The sequence below is a fragment of the Mesocricetus auratus genome, unplaced genomic scaffold (assembly GCF_017639785.1).
Source record: "Mesocricetus auratus isolate SY011 unplaced genomic scaffold, BCM_Maur_2.0 Super-Scaffold_100004, whole genome shotgun sequence".
In the NCBI taxonomy this organism is placed as follows: Eukaryota; Metazoa; Chordata; class Mammalia; order Rodentia; family Cricetidae; genus Mesocricetus; species Mesocricetus auratus.
The window spans coordinates 33,979,414-34,003,869 of NW_024429189.1; the positions used below are offsets into that span (position 1 = coordinate 33,979,414).

At 40.3% G+C, this 24,456-nt stretch overlaps 1 protein-coding gene across 2 annotated transcripts in view; it reads right to left on the minus strand.

The window, feature by feature from the left end:
* Slc38a11 (solute carrier family 38 member 11) overlaps positions 1 to 24,456 on the minus strand; it is a 51,266-nt gene that overhangs the window by 18,160 nt on the left and 8,650 nt on the right. For both annotated transcript variants that reach the window (XM_040745466.1, XM_040745465.1), the window contains exons 6-8: positions 23,423 to 23,529; positions 20,603 to 20,682; positions 61 to 131 (exon numbers count right to left, since the gene is read on the minus strand). In XM_040745466.1, the coding sequence (XP_040601400.1) occupies positions 61 to 131; positions 20,603 to 20,682; positions 23,423 to 23,529 (258 nt within the window). The remainder of the gene's footprint in view (positions 1 to 60; positions 132 to 20,602; positions 20,683 to 23,422; positions 23,530 to 24,456) is intronic.

Sequence of the window (24,456 nt, forward strand, 5' to 3'; positions counted from 1 at the left end):
TACCTTTTCACAGAACAGATGGAATTATACTGGAAAAGGGTTGTGAAGCCAGGTACTCACCAAAAGACATCACCCCGATAGCCTGGATGGCGTTGGGCTTTGCAAACACCCAAGCATCTTCGGTCTTTGGTCTAGAAGAAAGTCAGTTAATTAGATACATTATTAAGCAAGTATAATAAGAGTTTTTGGGGAATAAGAAATAGTATCACACATAAAAATTTAGTATCTTTCAATGGGAACTTAATAAGGGGACTTAAAAGACAGCTGAGAAGTTAAAAGCATTTGCTGCTCTTGCAGAGGACCCAGGTATGGTGCCTAGCATCCACATGGTAGCTCACAGACATCTGTAACTCCAATTCCCAGGGGTCTAATACCCTCTTATGAACTCCTTGGGCACCAGGTACTGGGGATACACACAGACACAGACACAGACACAGACACAGACACAGACACAGACACAGACACAGACACACACATGCACGCAGGCACCATGCAGGAAAAATACCTATACATATAAAATAACTTGCCAAAAAGAAAGAAATTAATAAGGGGTTTCCATTCATCTCATCAACATACATTTCCTGGGCTCATCAGTGTCTCATCAAGCCCAGTGCTCTAAAATGCCTGTGGATGCTGGTAAGAGTCTGTGCTTACACATGTAAAATATGCACTAAGGCCCTGCTGGATCTAACCCACCTAGAGACTGCCAGCATCATAGTCCCTTTCTCTGCCCACGGGACTAGGTAAGCCTGGGCCTGTTTTCCATCTGCTTTCCTGTGCTCTGAGCACAACCACCAGAAGCCTGGGGACTGCCACTGTGGTTCCCACACTGGCGGGAGCCAACCCACCGAGAAACTACCAGCATCACAGTCCCTTTGTCTGCCCACGGGACTAGGTAAGCCTAGGCCTGCTTCTGGGCTGCCTTCCTATGCCCTGCCCTCAACCAGCTGAGGCTTAGGGACTGCGGACTGCAGAAGATACAAGAGTATTGGACCTATTTGCACCCACCGGAAGGGAACCCTGGTCCTGTACCCACCAGACTCCTTCTGCACCCACTAGAAGAAGGGATGGGAAGGAGACAATATAAAACACACTCAACAACAGAAAAACCAATATGACTGCCAGAGTCTAGAGACTCTATACCAGCAAGACCCAAATATCCCAGGGCAGATGAAGCAGAAGAGAATAACCTAAAAAACAATTTCATGAAAATGATAGAGGCCCTCAAATACGATATGAGAAAATCTTTTAAAGAGATGGAAAAAAAACTAACAAAAATGCAAGAAATGGAGAAAAAGACAAAGCAAAAATGTCAAGAAACAATTGAAACAGTGCAAAGGTTACAAGCTGAAATAGAGATAATAAAAAGTCTGAGGGGATGGTGGAAATGGAAAAATTGGGCAAACAGTCAGGTACTACAGATGCAAGCATAACCAACAGAATACAAGAGATGAAAGACAGAATCTCAAGCATTGAGAATCTCAAGCATTGATGATAAACTAGAAGAAATAGACTCATTGACCAAAGAAAATCTTAAGTCCAACAAATCCCTAACACAAAATATCCAGGAAATATGGGACACCGTGAAAAGACCAAACCTAAGAATAATAGGTATAGAAGAAGGTGAAGAAAACCACCTCAAAGGGGCAGAAAACACATTCAACAAAATCAGAGAAGAAGACTTTCCCAACCTAAAGAAAGACATGCCAATGAAAGTACAAGAAGCTTACAGAACACCAAATAGAGTGGATCACAAAAAGTCCCCTTACCACATAATAATCAAGACCCCAAATATACAGAATAAAGAAAGAATAGTAAGAGTAGTTAAGGAAAAAGGCCAAGTAACATACAAAAGCAAACCTATTAGAATTACAGCTGACTTCTCCATGGAAACTCTGAAGGCCAGAAGGACGTGGACAGATATTCTACCAACACTAAGGGCCCACGGATGCCAGCCTAGACTTTCAACTAGCAAAGCTTTCAACCACTATAGATGGAGAAAACAAGATATTCCATGACAAAACCAGATTTAAACAATACATATACACAAACCCAGTCCTACAGAAAGTTCTGGAAGGAAAATTCCAACCTAAGGCAGTTAACTACAACCAGAAAAACATAGGTGATAGATATTCCCACTTTACCAATAGCCAAAAGAAAAAAAAAGGTGGAAATACACATACCATTCCACCACTACCAAAAATTCCAAAACATACAAGAATGAGCAATCAATTGCCATTAATATCCCTACATATTAATGGTCTTAACTAGTCCATAAAAAGACACAGGCTAACAGAATCGATTTGAAGACAGAATCCACCCTTCTGCTGCATACAAGACACACCTCAGCTTCAAAGACAGATGTTACCTCAGAGTTAAGGGTTTGGAAGAGCTTTTCCAATCAAATGGACCCAGGAAACAAGCGGGGGTAGCAATCCTAATATCTAACAAATTAGACTTTAAAATCAATCAAAAGAGATGAAAGAGGTCATTTCATGTGCATCACAGGAGAAATCCACCAAGATGAAGACTCAATTCTGAACATCTATGTCCCAAATACAAAAGGCAGCCACTTTTGTAAAAGAAACATTACTAATACTCAAAACACACATAAAACCTCACACACTTACAGTGGGAGATCTCAACACCCCACTTCCACCACTATACAGGACTACCAGACAGAAACTCAACAATGTAACAAAAGATTAATAGAAGTTATGACCAAATTGGGTTTAACAGACATCTATAGAACATTCCATCCAAACACAAAAGAATATACCTTCTTCTCAACATCACATGGACCCTTCTCAAAAATTGACCACATACTTGGCAACATATCAAACTTCAACAGGTACAAAAAATTGAAATAACTCCATGTGTCTTATCAGACCACCATGCTTTAAAGTTAGAATTCAACAACACAAATTGTAGAAACCCTACAAACTCATGGAAACTGAATAATGCACAATTACACCATTCCTTGGTCAAAGAAGAAATAAAAAAAGAAATTAAAGACTTCCTAGAATTCAATGAGAATGAAGACACAACATCCCCAAACTTATGGGACACTTGGAAAACAGTGCTAAGAAGAAAGTTCATAGCACTAAGTGCCCACATGAAGAAACTGGAGAATAGTCACACCAGAGAATTAACAGCACAATTGAAAGCTCTAGAACAAAAAGAAGCAAACTCACCCCAGAGGAGTAGACACCAGGAAATAACCAAATTGAGGGCTGAAATCAATGAAGTAAAAATTAGAGCAACAATGCAAAGAATCAATGTAATGAAGGATTTGAAAAAATCAACATGATAGATAACCTTTATCCAAACTAAGCAAATGGCAGAGTGTGAACATGCAAATTAACAAAATCAGAAATGAAAAGGGGGACATAACAACAGACACTGGGAAATCCAGGGAATCATCAGGTCATACTTTGAAAACCTGTACTCCACAAAATTTGAAAATTTAAAGGAAATGGGCTATTTTCTGGATAGATATCATTTACTAAAATCAAATCAATAACAGATAAGCAATTTAAATAGACCTATAACCCCTAATGAAATAGAAGCAGTCCTCAAAAGTCTCCCAACCAAAAAAATCCCAGGTCCAAATGGTTTCAGTGCAGAATTTTACCAGAAATCCAAAGAACAGCTAATACCAATTCTTCTCAAAGTATTCCATGCAATAGAAGCAGAAGTATCATTGCCAAACTCTTTTTACAAGGCTTCAATAACCTTGATACCCAAGCCACACAAAGACACAACTAAGAAAGAGAACTTCAGACCAATATCCCTCATGAACATTGATCCAAAAATACTCAATAAAATTCTGGTAAATCGAGCCCAAGAACACATCAGAAAAATCATCCACCACGATAAAGCAGGCTTCACCCCAGGGATGCAGGGATGGTTCAACATACGAAAAATCCATCAATGTAATCCACCATATAAACAAGCTGAGAAACAAAAATCACATGATCCTCTCATTAGATGCTGAAAAAGCCTTTGACAAAACCCAACATCCCTTCACAATAAAGGTCTTGGAAAAATCAGAGATAACATAATAAAAGCTATATACAACAAACCAACAGCCAAAATTAAACTAACTGGAGAGAAACTCAACACGATTTCTCTAAAATCAGGAACAAGATAAGGCTGTGGCCTCTCACCATACCTCTTCAATATTGTACTTGAAGTTCTAGCTAGAGCAATAAGACAACAAAAGGAGATCAAGGGGACACAAATTGGAAAAGAAGTCAAACTTCCACTATTTGCAGATGATATAATACTTTACATAAATGACCTGAAAAACTCTACCAGGCAACTCTTACAGCTGATAAACACCTTCAGCAAAGTGGCAGGATACAAGATCAACTCAAAAAAGTCAGTAGTCCTACTATATACAGATGACAAAAAGACTGAGAAAGAAATCTGAGAAACTTCACTCTTTACAATTGCCACAAACAACATAAAATACCTTGGGGGTAACCCTAACCAAGCAAGTGAAAGGCCTGCATATCAAGAAGTTTGAGTCTTTAAAGAAAGAAATCAAAGAAGATATCAGAAAATGGGAAGATCTCCCATGCTCTTGGATAGGTAGGATCAATGTAGTAAAAATGGCAGTTTTGCCAAAAGCAATCTACAGATTCAATGCAATCTGAATCAAACTACCAGTACAATTCTTCATAGACCTTGAAAGAACAATTCTCAACTTTATATGGAAAAACAAAAGACCCAGGATAGCTAATACATTCCTGTAAAATAAAGGAACTTCCGGAGGCATCACCATCCCTGACTTCAAGCTCTATTATAAAGCTATAGCCCTCAAAACAACTTGGCATTGGCACAAAAATAGACAGGTAGACCAATGGAATCAAATTGAGCACCCTGATATAAACCCACACACATAGGGATATATGATTTTTGACAAAGAAGCCAAAATTATACAATGGGAAAAAAGGCATCTTCAACATATGGTGCTGGCATAACTGGATGCTAGCATGTAAAAAACTGCAAATAGGTCCATGTCTATCACCATGCACAAAACTTAAGTCCAAATGGATCAAAGACCTCAACATAAATCCAGCCAAACTGAATCTCTTAGAAGAGAAAGTGGGGGGGCGGTGCCCTTGAAGGAACTGGTCCAGAAGACTGCTTCCTGAACATAACTCCAGTAGCATAGACACTGAGATCGACAATCAAAAAATAGGACCTCCTGAAACTGAGAAGCTTCTGTAAGGCAAAGGAAACAGTCAACAAGACAAAACAGCAGGCCACAGAATGGGAAAAGATATTCATCAACCCCACATCTGACAGAGGGCTGATCTCCAAATTTTACAAAGAACTCAAGAAGCAAGTCTCCAAGACACCAAAGGATCCAATTAAAAAGTAGGGTACTGATATTGATAATTCTCAATAGAGGAGTCTAAAATGGCTGAGAGACATTTAAGAAAGTGCTCAACATCCTTAGCCATTAGGGAAATGCAAATCAAAATAACTCTGAGATACCATCTTACTTCTGTCAGAATGGCTAAAATAAAAAACACCAATGACAGTTTATGCTGAAGAGGATGTGGAGAAAGGGGAACACTCCTTCACTGCTGGTGGGAGTGCCAACTCATACAGCCACTTTGGAAATCAGTATGGAGATTCCTCAGGAAAATGGGAATCAGTCTACTACAAGATCCAGCACTTCCACTCTTAGGCATATACCCAAAAGATGCACAAGGACATCAGCATTATTTGTAATAACAGAACCTGGAAGCAACCTAGATGCCCTTCAGGTAAAGAATGGATAGAGAAAATGTGGTACTTTTACACAATGGCGTGCAATTCAGCCGGAAAAAAAAAACCAATGGAATCTTTAAATTTGCCAGCAAATGGATGGCACTAGAAGAAACCATCCTGAGCAAGGTAACCCAGTCACAAAAAGAAAAACATGGTGTGTACTCACTCATATATGGATTTTAGACATGGAGCAGGGGAGTGCCAGCCTACAATCCCACAGCCAGAGAGTCTGGGAAACAGGGAAGACCCTAAGAGAAATATGCATGTTATCCCAGAGAAAGCAATGTGACATATTCAGAGCATGGGGGGAGGGGAGAGAGAGCTGGGAAAAAGAGGGGGGAAAAAAGAGGAGAGAGGAGGACATGGGGGAGCAGGAAGGGTGAGTTGGGGGAAGATCAGAGAACAGGATGAGAGATACCATAATAGAGGCAGTCATTATAGGTTTGAGGAGAGATCTGGCACTAGTGTGATTTCCAGAGATCTACAAGGATGACACCAGATGGCAATCTAAGCAATAATGGAGAGGCTACCTTAAAAGCCCTTCCCCAATAATGAGATTGAGGACTACCTTGTATGCCATCCTAGAGCCTTCATCCAGTGGTTGATGGAAGCAGAGGCAGACACCCACAGCTAAACAGTGAATGTAACTCCTGGTACCCAGTTGCAGAGAAGGAGGAGTGATGAGCATAGGAGTCAAGACCATGCTGGTGAAATCCACAGAAACAGCTGACCTGAACAAGAGGGAAGCTCATGGACCCCAGACTGCCGGCTGAGAGGCCAGCATGGGACTTATCTAGAACCCCTAAATTTGGGTGTCAGTGAGGAGGCATTGGGTAGTAGATCAGTATTTATCCCTCGCATATGAATGGACATTGGGAGCCCATTCCACATGGAGGGATGCTCTCTTCCTGGACACATGGGGGAGGGCCTAGGCCCTGTCCAGATGAAAAGACAGACTCTGGAGATCCGCCATGGAGGGCCTCATCCTTCCTGGGGAGCAAAGTGGGGACTGGGTGGGGGGTTGGGGAAATTGGAGGGTGGTTGGGGAGGAGGGGAGGGAGAGGGTGCTGGGATTGACATGTGAAACATGCTTGTTTCAAATTTAAATAAAATATATGCACTGACTGCGTGATTTGGGGGATTGATTTGTTCAATCAGTTTAACAACCAAGTTATTATGGAGTAATCACACAAGATCCTGGGGGAGATTGGGTGGGGGACTGGGGGGTCTGGTGGGGAGAGCAGGGGAGGAGGGGAGGAAGAGGGAGCTGGGATTGACATGTGAAACAAGTTTGTTTCTAACTTAAAAAAAAGGAAGAGAAAAAAATAAATTACCAACATCCTATAACTATTCTTTATTCACCTCTTCAGTTTTTCAGATTTGATTGATCTGAGAGAAATTTATGTGAGTTGAAGCTGCCTGAGAGGGAAATATACTCTCATCCATTTGTTTTTTGCAGGTGCACTCAAGAATTGTCACCATTTAGGCCAGTCATAGTGGTACACACCTTTAGCCTTAGCACTGAGGAGGCAAAGGCATGGGGATCTCTATGAATTCTAGACCAGTCTGGCTTACAAAGTGATTTTTCAGGTTACCCAGGGTCACACAGTGAGATCCTGTCTCAAAACAAAACCAAAACCAAAAGAATTATTGCATCTATCATTAAGATAGTCACTGTATTATGATCTAGTTTTCTTAGCTTCTTGGTGTGTCTCACTTAAAATCTTTTCAGACATTGGTCTCAAGTTTTCACCTGTTAGTGCTCTTCTCAGAAGGAGTTTTGAACACACACACACATATATCTCAAAAGTTATTTTTCATTCATTCATTTGTTCTGAGACAGTCTCACTGTCTAGCCAGGCTGGCCTCAAACTTGTGATCTTTTGCCTTAGCCTTTTTAGTCCTGGAGTTAAAAGTGTGGCTTCATCATGTCCAGTTAGTCACTCACTTTAAATCCTCAAGTAGCATATATCCCAGTGGAATTGAAATATCCAGCATCAGTGTGGACTGACCTGTCTAGTAAATACTCTTGCCTCTCCCTCCAGTAATGCTGAATATTACAGCCTTGAATCTTTTCTTCTGGCCTCTGCTATTTGTTGGCTAAGGTAGTCCTTTAGCTAAGTTAATTGATCTGTGTTTCAATTTCTACATCTGTGAAATGAGATTAACCATAGTTTCTAATTTCTTGAGCTATTTTAAAGATTAAATGAGATAAAACATGTAAATCTTCTGAAAGAGGGATTATAAAATAGAATATATTCATTATATATATTCATTAGATTTATCAGTACTATTTATTCATATTTGATTAGTATCCTTTCTTACATATTCAAAGGTAAATAAATGTTCGCAAATACCACCTATATCCATAGACAGGTTGAATGAGATTCAGAAGAGTGCATGGAGATAGACAAGATGCCCACTAGAGAGCATGAGGGTCCTGGAGGGTTAAGTAAAAAGGGGAATTCTCAAGATGAAAACTCAACTTTCATGTTTGTGACTCATTGTCTGTATGAAGAGGACACAAACGAAATCTATTTGCTTTGACAAAGTTTGTGGAATTTGTGCGGTATATCATCTTTCTATAAATGAAAGTAGCAGCTCTCAGGGGGGACAAAAGAGCCTTACAGAAAAGCCAGTCTGAGAGGAGGCCTCCTGCTGTTCCCTGACCTGCTGGGAATCTCTCCTCTTGGAGTAGGAACTACTGCCACCTGCTGCCTCCAGGGCTCTTTCCAACCAACCTGGAAGACTCCAGCCTTCATGTGCAATGTGCACACTTATTTAATATGCTTATAAAACGATCCACACTGGGCAGTACTCACTGAAGATTATCTAACTTTCTGATATGCTGGGTGAGTAATGTGTTCCAAATCTAGGGGAAGGAATGAGGTAATGGGATGTTGCTTTCCAATCATTTGCAACAACCTAGGAGTGAGTTCAGAAACAATTAGCTCTACAGAGAGGGAGGGAGGGAGGAAGGGAGGGAGGGAGGGAGAGAGAGGAGAGATGGAATGAATATTTCTCCTGGTATAATTTATGGGATGCAATAAATTTTGATACCCAATCTGGATGAAAACAAATGAAGTTATGGTTCTTCTATCTTTAGACTATAGATATCAAATACAAAAATAATAACAATGCATCCAAGCAATGTGTATGATTAAACTGTCACCAAAAATGTCCTTCCTAATTATTGCCAGGGTAGTCTCATAGAAACATCTGTTAATGTGTTTACCACATTAGTAGATTAGTGTGAGGAGGCATATGGATTTTAGCACACACACAGAAACATATGATTCAGTCTTTGTTTTTATCAACACACCAAGCAAGCTGATTAAGAACCCCCGTATCCCAAGGACGAAAATCTACAACAAGCATATGTGTAATGAATTTGGAACTTAAAGGATAGAAATGTTACAACCAAGGGAAGAAACCAGATAAGACGATTTTATATCCAATTGTTGGTTCTTAGTTCAAGAAGTCAATGAGAAAATGCCTAATCACAAAAAAAGTGAACATAGACAATCCTAGGGCTCTTGTGGTCAGCTGTTGGAGATCGTAGGGTATTTAACAGAAGGCTGAATATAAATTCAGTTCACACACACACACACACACACACACACACACACACACACACACCAGTAAAGTTGATGTAGACTACTGACATGTTTTAAAGGCTGGCAGTGACAACAAAAAGCCCTATTTTGAGGGAAGTTTTAATATCATGTTATACTTCTATTAAATATATAAAGAAATGTAGAGATATACATTTCTTGCCTATATTTCTGCAAGGAAGACTCAATATTGCACACATGCTAATTCCTCCGAACTTAGTATTCAAAGAATAAAGTGTATTGAAGAGCAACTTATGAAAAAAGATAATATCGGAATCTTAAGGCCAATACTGGTAAATGACAAAATCAATTAAAGGTGGTATAAAACATTTGTAAATGATATGATTCATGTGCAAAGTTAAGAATATAAATATTTAATTGGAAAAAGAGATTGTGGATTGATCATACATAAAATAAGTGAAATGTTTATTATCTAGTTTATAGTAAATATTCTGTGATTCAATACGAAAAATAAAGCATAGTGAGCAATGGGTGAATCGATTGGTAGGAATGGAATCAAGACCAAGCTAATAAATATTAACCTTAACTTTGAGTGTGTCAGATGCCAGGGAAATGGCCTTCTGCATGCCAGGCAAGTGTCCTACCACTGAGCTATATGTCCAGATACTTCTCACTTTTTTGAGATGGAATCTTGCTAAGTCTTAATTGGCCAGCCCCTCTGTAGCCCAGGCAGTCCTTGAATTTGCCATCTGTCTGATTAAGTTTTCCTAGTAGCTGGACTGACAGATATGTCTCACCATGTCAGTTGCTTCAGTTGTTAAGTGTTACATATATCAAAATAGAAATGGATGAACAAGTGTGGCCACTGTAACCTGTTACATTAGGTTTCATCAGTTTCAACCTTTCTTTTTTGAGTCTAGCCAAGGGTTCACTTGGTAGCTGAGGATGGCCTTGAACATTGATCTCCATCCCTCCAGTTCCTGAATTTGGGGATAACAGGTAGGCACCAATAGGCCCAGTTTGATGTGGGTGCTGAAGGTCAAACCTAGAGTTTTGGCCTGGCATTCCTATAGATCTGTCTATTTCAGTCTGCCACGTACTAGGAGTAAAGGCATGTACCACCAAGCCTTTAAAAATATCTCATAAATGAGTGAGGTCATGTGGTACTTGTTATTCTGTTTGTGACATATTTTGCTTTTCCAGTTCCATGTTATGGCAAGTTGACACAACTTTATTTTTTATGGTAGAATAGTATTATGTTGTATGTGTTTGTCATATTTTCCTTATTCATCAGTGGGTGGACACTTAGATTTCTTCTATATCTTCATTATTATAAAAATGTTGCAATAAGTAATTAGGTAATTTTGATGGCAACTCTTGGTTGTCAACTTGACTGATTTGGAATTAACTAAAACCCCAAAATGGGGCATACCTGTGAGGGATTTTTGCTTGCTTTGAAGTGGGAGCATCTACTTTTAATCTGGCTCTTTGAGGAGGTAGGACACATCTTTAATACAGATCTTTTGAGATGGGAAGGTCTCCTGTAGAGAGCTGCGAAGTGCCGCACCTTTAAGATGGTGCTGGCTTCCGCCTTCTGCTAGCCCGACAGCAGGTGCTCTCTGTGATAAACAACTCCTTATTTGGTCAAGGCTGGATATCAGGCTTGCTTCCTCGTATGTGGACCTATCTGCTGTCGCCACATGGCTTACCGGGGTTGGCCGCCCAAGGGCCTTTTTAAGCTGTGGGCGGGCACTCCCTGGGGTCAGAAGATTTGTTCAAGGTTCCTGAATAAACTGCTTGGAGAAGAGTTCCTGAGTTGCGTCTTCCTTGCTGGTCGAGGTGGGCGTGACAATCTACCTCTAGACTGGGCCATGGCTTCTGCTAGAAGCCTATATATGGACCTGGAAAAGGGAAGCTTTTGCTTTTCACTTGCTTGCTTTCCCCATGCTAGAAAGTCCATTCCTTCATTGGTCTTGGAGCCTGCTTCTTTGGGATTTCATATGTAATGACGATTAACTGAGAAATCCAGCCTCATAAACTAAGTACTAGATTCTTGGAACTTCTATTCCTAGGCAGCCATTGTTGGATTAGTTGGACCACAGCCTGTAAAGATAAATCTATCTATCTATCTATCTATCTATCTATCTATCTATCTATCTATCCATCCATCCATCATCTTCAATGATACGTTACTCTAGAGATCTCTGGTGAATACACCATCCTTCTCTATTAGATCAAGTCTCCTATTCTTCACAGCAGAATATAAACTCCACATGAAAGGAAGTAAACTTCTCTAAGGCATAAACTGTCTTTTCAATAAGTGATTGTTCACTTAGAATTTCATGCAAACCAATAATAAAAATTTAAACCTGGGTGATAGAGAGATGGTTTGTGAGTTGAAAGCACTTCCTGCTCTTCCAGAGGATTCCAATTCTATTCCCAGTAGCCATATTGGATAGCTCACAATAGCCTTCTGGCCTTCCTGGATACACACACACACACACACACACACACACACACACACACACACTCACTCACACTTAAACTTGGCTCTTTAACTAAACCAAAGTAGAAAGGCCACATGGATTTCCCTTCTGTCCTGAGATCGTATTAAAGAAATTTAAATGGTTCATAAGAGAGAAGCTGGTGGCAGAAGAGACATCAGTGGAGAAAAGGAAAAGTGGATGCTTATGTACAGAGGACACTTGCTGTGAGAGAGAGTGGCTTGCTTCATGCCAGCCAGGAGTGTGTGGAGTGTGCGAGGCTCAGACAGAATAGGGAATAGGTAAAGAGGAGCCCTCAGGTGGTGGGTGGTGGGTGGTGGTGCAGGAGCAAACTGACAGGCTGTCAGTCTGTCTATAAGGCACAGCAGGACAGGACTCCTGTCAGGCTGACCCATTATCTGATCTGTCTGAGTATTTGGAAGAGGCTTAACAAGAGGGATCAAGTCTAAAAGTCAAACAGGGTAAACTGGCTAAAACAAAACCAAAGGCAGGAATTGAGCATGGAGAAAAAGGAGAAGGCTGATGGGAGGAAGGGTAAAAGAGGAAAAAACACTTAATTGTAAAAGCTTTAGTGTCTATGAAGTACACGATGTGAAGACGGAAAAGATAATTGAGAGCCTGGCATATAGCAGTTTGCAGACTTCAAAAAGAATGATTGCTCCCTTTACATATAAATGTGAACAGATGTTAATTGAGGGGGTACTGGGGATCAAAGTCAGGGTTTCCTGTATGCTAATCACAAAGCTATACATAGTCCTATATGCTTTTTAAGAGAAGATTTATTTTTAATTGTTTTTTGTTTTATGTATGTCTATGGGAGCACGTGCCATGTGTGGGCATGCCTGTAGAGGCCAGAAGACATGAGATCCTCAGGATCTGGAGTCCCAGCTAGCTGGGAGCTGCTGGATGTGGGTGATGTTTGCATTCTTGGATCCAGTCATCTTATCTTGATTGGAAACTTACATTGGTTATCTTCGTAACAGCTGAGGAATCAGCAGTGATGTCTTGTCAAATAAACCTGTCTTCACAGAGTGATGAAAGCAAGCATCAGGCTGCTAGACATCTGGACATGGTGTCTCACCTGAAATCCCAGCACGTATGAGGCAGAGACAAGTGGATGTCTGTAAGTTTTGGGATAGCTTGGTCTACACAGAGCACTTCAGGATAGCCTGGGCTATATAATGAGTCCCTGTCTCAAATAAATAACAACCAAGCTTCAGGGTATTGCTCCTGGGTGTTAGATCAGGAGGCTAGGGATCTTTTTGCCCTCTGAGAGCACTCAAACCGTTAAGCTTGGGGAGGGGGGACTTCACAATAATCCAGCGTGGGCAAAGCCTGATTTTTTTGTTGAGCACTTTGCTGATTAACGGCTTCCACCAGACACAGCTGAGAGTTAAATGCTCTGTATACCCCCAGGTGGTGTAGCTCCGGGTTTCCTGTTTTCTGCCAAGTTCTGAAGGACCAGCAGATCTAACCACCACCCTCATCCCCCAGCTCAGTATCAGTTGGCTCCTCGGCCACTGTCTGCCTTCCCAGCTCATTTGTGTCTGGTTCTGGGATGCAAATCTGTGTTGGACAGAGTTGTCTGGGAAAATCCTTCCTCTCAATTACTCTCAATGACAAAATGGATTCACTTACTTTAACTACAATTTTCAAAGGTGGATTTTGAACTTTCAGAAAATTTAATGGTGATTATTTTTGCCAAAATTTACTTTTGGTCTTACAAAACATGATCCCTGAGAAAAATCTTGTAATCATGAACATACTTAGTTATTAGCTGAAGATATTAACTTCCTTTGGTTCTTATTTATCATCTGTCCTTTGATTCACCTGCCAACTCTTCACCAAGTGTTGGCTGGTTGACTTGGCACAGACAGGCAGGTGGGGAGTAGAGTAAGACTTTACTTTTACAAATATTGATCATTATTATCATTGTTGTTATTAGTATATATGTTTTTGTGTGTGCATTTGTAGGGGAACATAATTGTGGGAGTGTGTAAGAATGTGTACATGTAAAGATGAGAAGCCACCACTGGTGTTTTCCTCAGCCACTTCCCACCTTACCATTTGAGACGGGTCTTTCTAATGAACCTGGAGCTCATTGGTTGGTTTAGACTGGCTGGCCAGAAAGCCCAGAAATCTTCCTGTCTCCCACTTCCTAGCACTAGGATCACAGGTATACACCAATGATTTGACGTTTCACATGGGGTGCTGGGGATTTGAACTCAGGCTTATGGTGCAGACACATTACTGACTTAATTATCTCCCCAGCCCCCTGATTTCTTAATATTATGAATATTGTTAGAATTATTAGTGCTATTTTGTTTTCTGATGTTTCTATCTCCAGCTCTAACCCCCAGTAAACTTTAATAGACCCACATAGGGTGACTGGGTTGCACCTCCTTTGTAGCTCCACAACCTAGAACAACTGACTCAATAGATATTTAATACATTGATTGACACTAGACTCTTCTATTTCTCCCTTTGGTACTGAGTTCTGGACTGCCTATCAGTCTAGTTGTCTAAGCTGAAAACCTTTATGCCAACCATCACCCAGAGTAACTCCTGCTCCTTTAGAACCTTCAAGGTGACACTAAGTCTAACTAACTCTATCAGCTTAAAGGTTCCCCCACCTGCTAGTCACGTACATACACTGTACCAGTTGTCCTGTGCCTAAACTCTTCCCATTGACAGCCTTTTCCCAAGCTTCTGTGTTCCCCTTTACCCTCACGTGGGCTGTAAGAAAAGCCCACATTAAAACGGAAGCTTTGTCTGGCCACTCTTCTGCTTCAGAACTGTCAGTGTCCACCAGCTAAAGAACAAGCCAAGATTTCTACACTGCAGCAGAGCCTTCCCTTCATCTTGATCTCTGCCAAACCATCTGTGCTGATTTCTTGATATACTCTGGACAGACCTTCAGCCTACAGCCACCAAAACTCCAGTTGCAACTTAAACTCAATATGTATGTGGTGCTGGGGCCAGTGGTTGTCATGATCTGGGTGTCATGAAAGTCGCCCTAGGGAAGTTTTCCTTGATAGTACATACTTTTTCCATGAAAATTTCATTGCCTCAAGACGATTCTTACTCTCTTGTTCGGTCAGTCTCCAGGATGAACTGAGGAGTGCAAGAAGGCACACGGATTCACCTAGCTGTTAGCTGATTATGCAGCAATTCCTTATGGAGCCCCAGGTTTGTGTTGAACACTCTGCTGAGAGATGAGCATGTAGTGTGAAAGCAAATGTGACCTCTGTTTCCAGCCTGTTTGAGACATGATGAAAGATGTGAAATACCCCTACAAGAAGATGCCTAAGTGGTGAATAAAGACAGTTCAACAAGGGACGTGATCATTTTACTTCTAAGTGGACAACCTTTCTCATTCCCTATAGCTCCAAATTTACAAAGCCAAAATACTCAACTCCTGAACCCATTCCTGATCACCATTCCAGGATGACAGTACAAGCTCCTGGCATGAAGCTCACATTACCTACCAGGATTTTTCATAATGGACCCACACAGTCCCCTCTGTATCCTTAGGCCATACTTTCAAGAATGAGTATCCCAGCTGCTACGCAACCACCACACAAACAATGCCCTAAAATGCCTTCAAGGGTTCTTGGAAGCTGGATATGATGGCACATCGCTTTAATCCCAGTATTTGGGAGACAGAGGCAGAATTTTTCTGTGAGTTTGAGGCCAGCCTGGTCTACAAGAGCTAGTTCCAGGACAGCCTCCAAACCCACAGAGAAACCCTGTCTTTTGTATGTGTGTTATACCCATACCATTTAATGGAAACCACTATCATCTAAATGGGTACTGCCATTTTTAGGGCACAGTGTCTCTTCCACATTTCTGATCATTACTACTTTGATATCTTTTAGGACCACGCATTTTCCTATTCAGTCTGGATGCATTATTGGCCACAGTGACCCTATTCCTAGCTCTAGGGGTGGGAACCTGTGACCTGATCTCAGGCAACTCAACCCAGATCCTGGGATAAGAATCCTTACAGATCCTCATCAGAGCCAAGTGGAAATAATCCTAGCAGTGGACTGGAATCCCCTGAAAGTGAAAACTCTTTCTCTTTCTGTGGACTTAGACCTGAATAGATATAAGTTGAGACACCTGCTGTTATCTTGTGACAGCAAGAAGGCATTCAGAAATCTCAAAGAAGAAACAAAACAAAGACATGGATGAAGAGTAAAGCTGTGCCTGACTTCATTAATTGAGTTGCTGGATACAACCAAACTCATAACCACACACAGCAACTGACCTTGAACCTTATAGTTAGGTTAGTAAAAGTTCAGTGATTGACACCCATCATTCTAATCATTCTCTTCCCCAAATATGTACTCTTTCATATTTTTACCCCCGTTTCCTGATTCTCTCTTGAATTCCTTCTAGTTTATTAAATTGTAGAATTTTAGGCTTAGAATGGACAGAGTAATGAAATTAATGATTTCTGGGCTCTAGGGTACAGTTTGTGTAACTAAATGTCTGTAAAAAGTATGGGTGTACTTATTACAGTTATATTTAGAATGCTAAGTTATTGATTAAAATGCCAAAACAGAGACATAATATGAAGGAAAATAGTTTCAAGTTTGATTTCATGTTATCATTTCCTCACTGGTTGTAAGATAGGAATATTAGTGACATCCTAAGTAGAGATTTAAAAAAAAAAACAATGCCTCATATCTAACTTAGAAAAAAACAAGTGTGCTACTGAATTTTTTTATACTTATGAACTTTCTGGAAAAAAATTAAATTGCCTTGCTTCCTCAGTTTTTATAAAGCAAAGACCTAGAAAATACAATAAAACTGAACATAATTTCCAAGAAGAATTGAGAGTCGTGAGGCTGTGGCTATTTGAAATCATATCAGAAAGCAGAATTTATGGCCCTATGAGTTATGGAAAAGGAAATTGAATTGTGTTTTATTTTTAAACACAACCACTAAAAAGGTGTTTCCATGGTAACAAGGTCAATACCAGCAGCCGTTACTGACCGCCTGTCTTCTGATAGTGGGTTTAAAGACATTTTTTTTCAAATACCATTTTAGAAGACCTAGGGGGAGAGAAATCTACAGTTTTTCTGATCACTCCTCTGAACTGAAAATGAAGAAAAGCACACACGGTGTATTGTATTTCTCATGTTTTATGGATGGTAAACACCCATGCCTGTCTGATTTTCAGAAAGAAGCCTGCTTGACTAGCTTCTGTGCCAACCTCTACACAGATTTCATTAGCCTGACTGTAAACAGGGCAAACAGAAGTTGTTTGCAGAACTGTTCAAACAGAAATAAAGGGTGGCACCGTATGAGAGAACATGCTTCTTAGACATCTAAATATTGGAAGAGTTAAATAAATATTCCTCCGTTATTGTTCAGACTCGGTCTCAGATAAAATATTATATCACCAGTAGAGGAAATTAAGGCTACATTTTGTTTGGGACCAAAACAAACAAATAGCTCTTTAAGCTCTTTGGCCATGACATCTGGCTTTTTAGCTAGACAGGAAGTGCTCATCCCTTCCTCTTTCCCCCTAGTAGTTATCCACAGAATATTATTTTCCCCATTAAACTGGAAGACCCTTGAGCAAAGACATTTCACATGACAGGTTCCATATTTAAAAAAAAACAACAACCATGAAAAACACAAATAAAGAATGATTCATCAACCATAGGGCATCAACTAGAAACAAAAATCTCTGGTTTCACTTTGGGAATGAGCTGCAACTGTGGTATGCTTGTGGCTAGTCTCAGGGTTAGAGGCTCTGTCTAGCTCCTTGCTCATGGACCCTTTAACTGTTCCATTAGGAGTGCAATTGCCTGGCCCCTAGACAGATGAGTCAGAACCTCTATGGGTAGGGCCCTGGCACCTCAGTCAGGTGAGTATAATGTGCACTGGAGATGGGGAATCAATGTTTGCCACTTCCGGACCATAATTGAGTTCTGATTCATTGACTTCTCAAAACTAGGTAAAAATGGGGACCCTAAGAGGGACACACATGGATGGCTCCAGGAAGAGAAGATAGTTAATATCTCCTGGGTAAACTGGGAGGTGGGGTAGAAGGGAGGGAATAGGGGATGGGAACATGAGGGATCAAGAAGACCAAGCTGGGGGCCCAGAGATGGACGGGGAGAGCAATGAAAGAGATACCTTGATAGAGGGAGCCATTACAGGGTTAGGGAGAAACCTGGTGCTAGTGTAATTCTCAGGAATCCACAAGGATGACCCAGCTAAGACTCCTAGCAATGGTGGAGAGAGTGTCTGAAAGGGTCTTTCTCTTTAATCGGATTAGTGACTACCCTAATTGTCATCATAGAACCTACATCAGTAAGTGATGGAAGTAGATGCAGTGACCCACAGCCAAGCACAGAGATGAGCTGCTAGAGTGGAAGAGAGGGAGGAGGGGTCATATGAACAAGAAGAATCAAGAACATGATGGGGAAAACCACAAGACAGCTGACCCGAGCTAGTGGGAGCTCACAGACTATGGGCTGACAGCTGGGGAAACTGCATGGGACCGAACTAGACCCTCTGAATGTGGGTGGCAGTTATGTGGTTTGATCTGTTGGAGTTGGGAGTGCTGGCAGTGGCACTGGGACCTATCCCAGGTGCATTAACTGGCTTTTTGGAACCCAATATGCTAGGTTGTTCAGCCTTGATACAGGGGGAGGGGCTTGGACTTGCCTCAATTTGGTATGCCAGACTTTGTTGACTCCTCAAGGGAAGCCTTAACCCCTTCTGAGGAGTGGATAGGGAGTGGGAAAGGGGGGAGGTGGGGGGCAGAAGAGGGGGAGGGAGGAGGAACAGGGATTGGGGTTGGTATGTAAAATGAAAAATATTTTTAATTAAAAAAGATTAAAAGCAAAAAATAAAGTTTCCTAATTTTCTCTCTACCTTTCCACTCCTTGATATTGTCTCATTGTATTATATATACCCAGTGTATAAAACCTTTTATTATAAATGGCTGATTAGAATCATTTTTCAATATAAAGCTTTCAATCATTATTGTTAAGTCTCACATAAATCACAATTTTGCCTAAATTATTACTTGTATTTTTTACTGCATGGGTCATCTTTTTGTTCCTGTAACTCAACTTTTGAAAACCAGGATGGAATTTAGTGTCAGTGCAATGAATACTGAGTAAGAAACAATAGAACTGGCCATACACATCTGTGTTTCCATGTGTGCGTTTCCTGAGCCTAAAATGCCTTTTATCCTCTTATCTATCTAAAAAAGTACCAGTCCTTCTTTCAAGATAGCAAGATCATACATGTCCCTTCTTTGAGAAAGCACTCCTGCGTCCAAGGTCATCCATCATTCCCTCTTTGACAAAGCTCTCCTATATCCAGGACCATCCATGGTCCCCTCTTTGAGAAAGGGCTCCTATATCCAGGACCATCTATGGTCCCCTCTTTGAGAAAGGGCTCCTATATCCAGGATCATACATGGTCCTCTCTTTGAGAAAGCGCTCCTAGATCCAAGCAGGTCATGAAGCCCTGGTTTGGACAATGCCTTTGCCCCTTTTCATGTATCACATTGTACTGGATTTATTTTTCTTCGGTTTGTAAATCATCCTGCTGAAGACAACTTGCAGCAGATGCCGATCTAGACAATATGCTCTTTTCTCCCAGGAAACAGTACAATCACCAGACACAGTAAGTGCTCAATGCCTGCTCCCTGAAAGAAGGGGTAAATGGCCACTTGGAAGCTGAACTGAACCAAATGCATTTCAAAGCTGCTGAGGCTATGTAAGCGCTGGATTAATGATTTTTTCCCGACCCCCTCCTCTTGCCCTCTCCTCCCCTCCCCTCCCATCCCCTCCTTTCTCTTTCCTTTGTTGATCTTGGGAATTGACTTTTGAGTTCCCTTGTATCCTAGTCAGGCAGTCTTCCAAGGGGCTATACTTCCCTAGCTACCTGCCCCAATTCATATGCTAAATTCCTGATATTTCAGTGTGATGGTGTCTGATAAGAAGACCTTTGGGAGGTAATAAGGGTCAGACGAGAGCAGGCAGGCAGCAACCATAGAGCTGGCTGCTATGTAAGAACCTGTAGCAAGGAGGCAAGAGTCCCTTGCCTCTACTAAAATCAAAGTGTGTTAGCAACCTGGTCTCAGACTTCCTACATACTTGAGTCACATTTTTTGGCTCTCCCCCCTCCGGCAAGCTAAAAAGATTTTCATAAGTGCACGCACTAAAGGAAGTGACTTTACAGAGCAATGGTTAATTACGAGGGAAACACATTGCCTTGTGCGCTGTGCTATCCGTCAGATGGGTTTGCCCTCCCTCTTCTTTCTTAGAGACCACTCATAGAAGATGCAGCATTTCTTGCATTCCTTAAGATATGACTTAATTTCTTTATTGTTTAGTACATTTCAGGTCCCTTGATGAATTTACTGACTGCAAATCTTTCTCTGATTTTTCCAAGTACTCACTGTATAGTGTTTCTCATTGCTATGTATACATAACCTTTTCCTTTCTTCCTTTCTCTCAATCTTTTCTTGTTTTCTATTTTGAAATCGAGTCTTCTGTATCTCAGCCTGGCCTTGATCCGGCTACATAGCTGAAAATGACTTTGAGCTCTTGATCTGGCTGCCACCATTCTTGGGCTCTGGGATTATAGGCATGGCCACCATATCTGGCCATATTTGTATTTGTATGTTTTCCTTATGTTCCTGAATGTGCTATATTTTAGCAAATGTTGATATAAAGTCAAAGGTACAACAGCACTTACATGTTTGGCCCCAAGGAAACTGCTCTTGTCATTACTATTCCAAGAATTACAGTTGTTAAAATTGTAGAAATGCAAGATATCTGCAAAAAAAGAAACATGAAGACATCGTCAGTATAAGATGCAGATAATTTATTTAAAAGCCGTACATCATTTTTATTAATTGGGTAAACTCATTCATAACTGTTTTTTTTAATCCAGTTCCCTAAGTGGTTTATAACCTTAAAGATCTGCCCCCACATTAGTTGTGTGTGTATAACTACTTAGCAGATTATAATCATCCCTAAGACCCAAACAAAGGATCGAGTGTCCACTGTGATTTTGTAACAAAAATTTAAGCCCTTTCAGTGACTTCCTGCACAGAACACAAAGTGAGTACTTTTAATTTATGAAAGTTAAAATGAAAATGTCTTTTTTTTCAGTTCCCATTTTAGTATTGAATTAACTGCTTTCTATCTGTAGTTGCTTTTTCTGTTTTCGTCTCCCCCCTTTTCTTTCAACGTAACATGCATACACTTGTCTCCATTCTGTTTTCTTTCAACGTAACATGCCTACACTTGTCTCCATTCTGTTTTCTTTCAACGTAACATGCATACACTTGTCTCCATTCTGTTTTCTTTCAACGTAACATGCCTACACTGGTCTCCATTCTGTTTTCTTTCAACGTAACATGCATACACTCATCTCCATTCTGTTTTCTTTCAATGTAACATGCATACACTGGTCTCCATTCTGTTTTGAATGTCTGCCTTTCCCTCCCTGCTCTCTAGCTCAGTTGGTGTATTTTTTCCTGTGTGGCTTGCCCTTTGCTCCCTGTTTCTGGGTCTGTTCTTTGTCTTCCTCTCAGCACTGTGCCTATTTCATCTGGCTAAAACACAAGTCGCTGTGCGTGTGCACATGCCCTGTACACTCATTACGTGGGGTTTGTGAATCGATTCTCCACTTCAAATGTGTAAGCACATTTGAGATGGTTTCTATGGCAAGTGAAGTCTTAAATCACATTTATTTCCTGTGACTATCGTTAACATTGGCTTCTAAGTTTTTAATGTCTAATTTGAAAGAAATATCTATGATTAGTTCCCTGGTCATACAAGGAACAGAGAGAAAAATTAGCCAATCAAAGTTCACACAGCTAGAAGGTGACAGGTGGAATCCAAATGCAAGCAGCCCACTCCAGAGGGAGGCTGCCCTGTGCTTTGTCAGATGGGATTTCAGTATGACATCTTCAAGACACATGTAGGTAATTAATATGTTAAAGATTATCATTTTTATAAATGCTTTGCTTTCTACTCTCAGAAAATACCATTTATGTATATATATATACATATATATATATATTGAACATTTATGTATCAATATTGGATATATATTTTTCACTTATAAAGTGAAAAATAATCATTCAGATACCTGACACATAAAACATTTGCTTTTGGTACACTGTTTTTCTTCTTTTTCTTTCTTTCTTTCTTTTTTTTTTTTTGTAAGATCTCACCATATAGCCAGGTCTGGCCTGGAATTATGTATAGACCAGGTTGGTTTCAAACTCATAGAGATCTGTCTGCCTCTCTCTGCATTTCCTGAATGTTGCGACTACAGGCATGCACTGCCATGTCTGGCCTCCGTTTTGGTACATTCTTGCTTGTCTCCGAATGGCTGCTAGGTATGGAAGGCCTGGTGATGAGAACACTCCCAGATGCTCGCTCTATGTGCAACTCTGCCTGAAAGAAGCGACCTCATCACTGGATGCACTATGTCAGACAACAAAGCCAGGAGTAAAATGTGGTTGATGGTTGCCGTTTTCAAAGCAGACCATAAACGTTTCACGTGATTAATCCTTTTCAAAAGTGTATGATCAGAATGTTTGATCATGTAGACATAGTGCCAGTTATATTTTGGATAAAATAGAAACATTCCTTGGTGGTAAGAGAATAAAATACAGGCAGATAAAAGATAGTCTAGTAAATAAGCTTATGTGGTAAGTCAAATAATTATTTAGTTAATTTTATTAGAAAGAATTTAGTAACACTGGCAAAATTCTCAACAATTAATTAATCAACAAATTGATACTTAAATTCACTGAGTGGATAGCCTGGTGGTGGGGGCACAAGTCTTTGATCTTAGGACTTGGGAGGCAGAGGCAGGCAGATCTGAGTTCAAGGTCACCCTGGTCTATGGAGCTATTTCTAGGACAGCCAGGGTACACAGAGATAACTTGTCTCAAAAACCAAAACAAAGCAAAGCAAAAATAAAAATTCACTGAATGGAAACATGTATAATAGACATTGTAATTTATAAATAAAAGCATCTTACATCATTTAAGTGATTCACCCTTACATACAATTTTATTTAATTTTCATTTTAACTGATACATAAAACATAGCAATTGTATAGATTAGAGGTATCACACAAAGTACGTTACATTCGTATATTGTGCATTGCTTAAATAAGATTAAATGCTTATCTCTTATTTCTTTGTCATGCTTAGTTTGATTCAGTTGATTAAGTTATCTACAAAAGATGAGCCATTCACAGTTTGCTAGGCATAATTGTGATGACAGATGAATAGACTGTAGGTCTACAAAGTTAAAATGGGGCTGGAGAGATGGCTCCATGGTTAAGAGCAGTGGTGCTCCTGCAGTGGCCCTGAGTGGGATTCCCAGCACCTAAATGGCAGCTCACAACCCTCTGTGACTCCAGTTCCAGGGGATCTGTTGCTGCCCTCTTCTGGCTCCTACAAGTACATGGTACACATACATACTTGCACGCAGAACACTCATATACATAAAAATACAAATAAATAAATCTTTAAAATGTAAAAATTACCTTTCCAAGCTTTGCTATATCTCGATACAACGACAAAGGCAGAGTAAATGTAACTGTTGAAACCACAATAATGAAGTGTCGGCCAATAAACAAACTTCCAGGATCAACTAAAATATAGTAAACATTATTTAGTATTCACAGGTATAAATATCACATTGGTGACACATTAACTACCCAAATATTTCAGTATGAACAATGAGGTTAAAAAAACCCACAAATCATATACAAAGATTATTTTGAGTTAATAAACAAAAGAATCATGTTAAAAGAGAAACATACCACAAGAATATAAATATAAAATAATCCGATTATGAACCTGTGCTTTATATGATGTCATAGACTTTTACATTCCTATGAGTAGCTTCTTTAAAAATTATTTATTTATTTAATGTTCATGACTGTTTTGCTGTACGTTATGTATGGCTGTTCATCATGTGGACGCCTGGAGCCCATGGAGGCCAGAAGAGGGTGCTGGATCCCCTACAACTGGTTACAGATGGTTGTGAGCCACTACGTAGGTGGTGGGCATTGAACCCTGGTCCTCTGTTAGAGCAGCCCATGCTCTTAAAAAGTGAGCCATCTCTCTGGCCCCCAAAGCCTTGCAATCAGTTTCTCTGTTCCTAAAAGACAAGCAAACATGCTCATCGTTTCCAAATCACTCTCATAGCCATGGCATGGTGACATGTTGAAGAGGAAGTGGGTTGTGACACATGCTGAAAATGTTACCTGAAGATATTCACAGCAGCTTTTGCATAATTGCCCCACAGCAGAACAACACAAATGTCCCCTGACTGACTGACATGCTAGTTTTTTGTATTTCCATAGTATGGAATGCTCCTAACAATAGAAATATTAACAGTCAGACTCCTGATGGAATCACAGGGAGTGACAAATCTTTGCTACATGCAATCTGCTAAGTGCAAGAAGCCAGACTCAGAAAGTTACGTGTTTTTGTTTTTGGATTTTTAATGGCGTTTACATGGTATTGTGAAAAAAGCAAAACTGCAATGAGAGAAATAAAATGGAAGTTTATG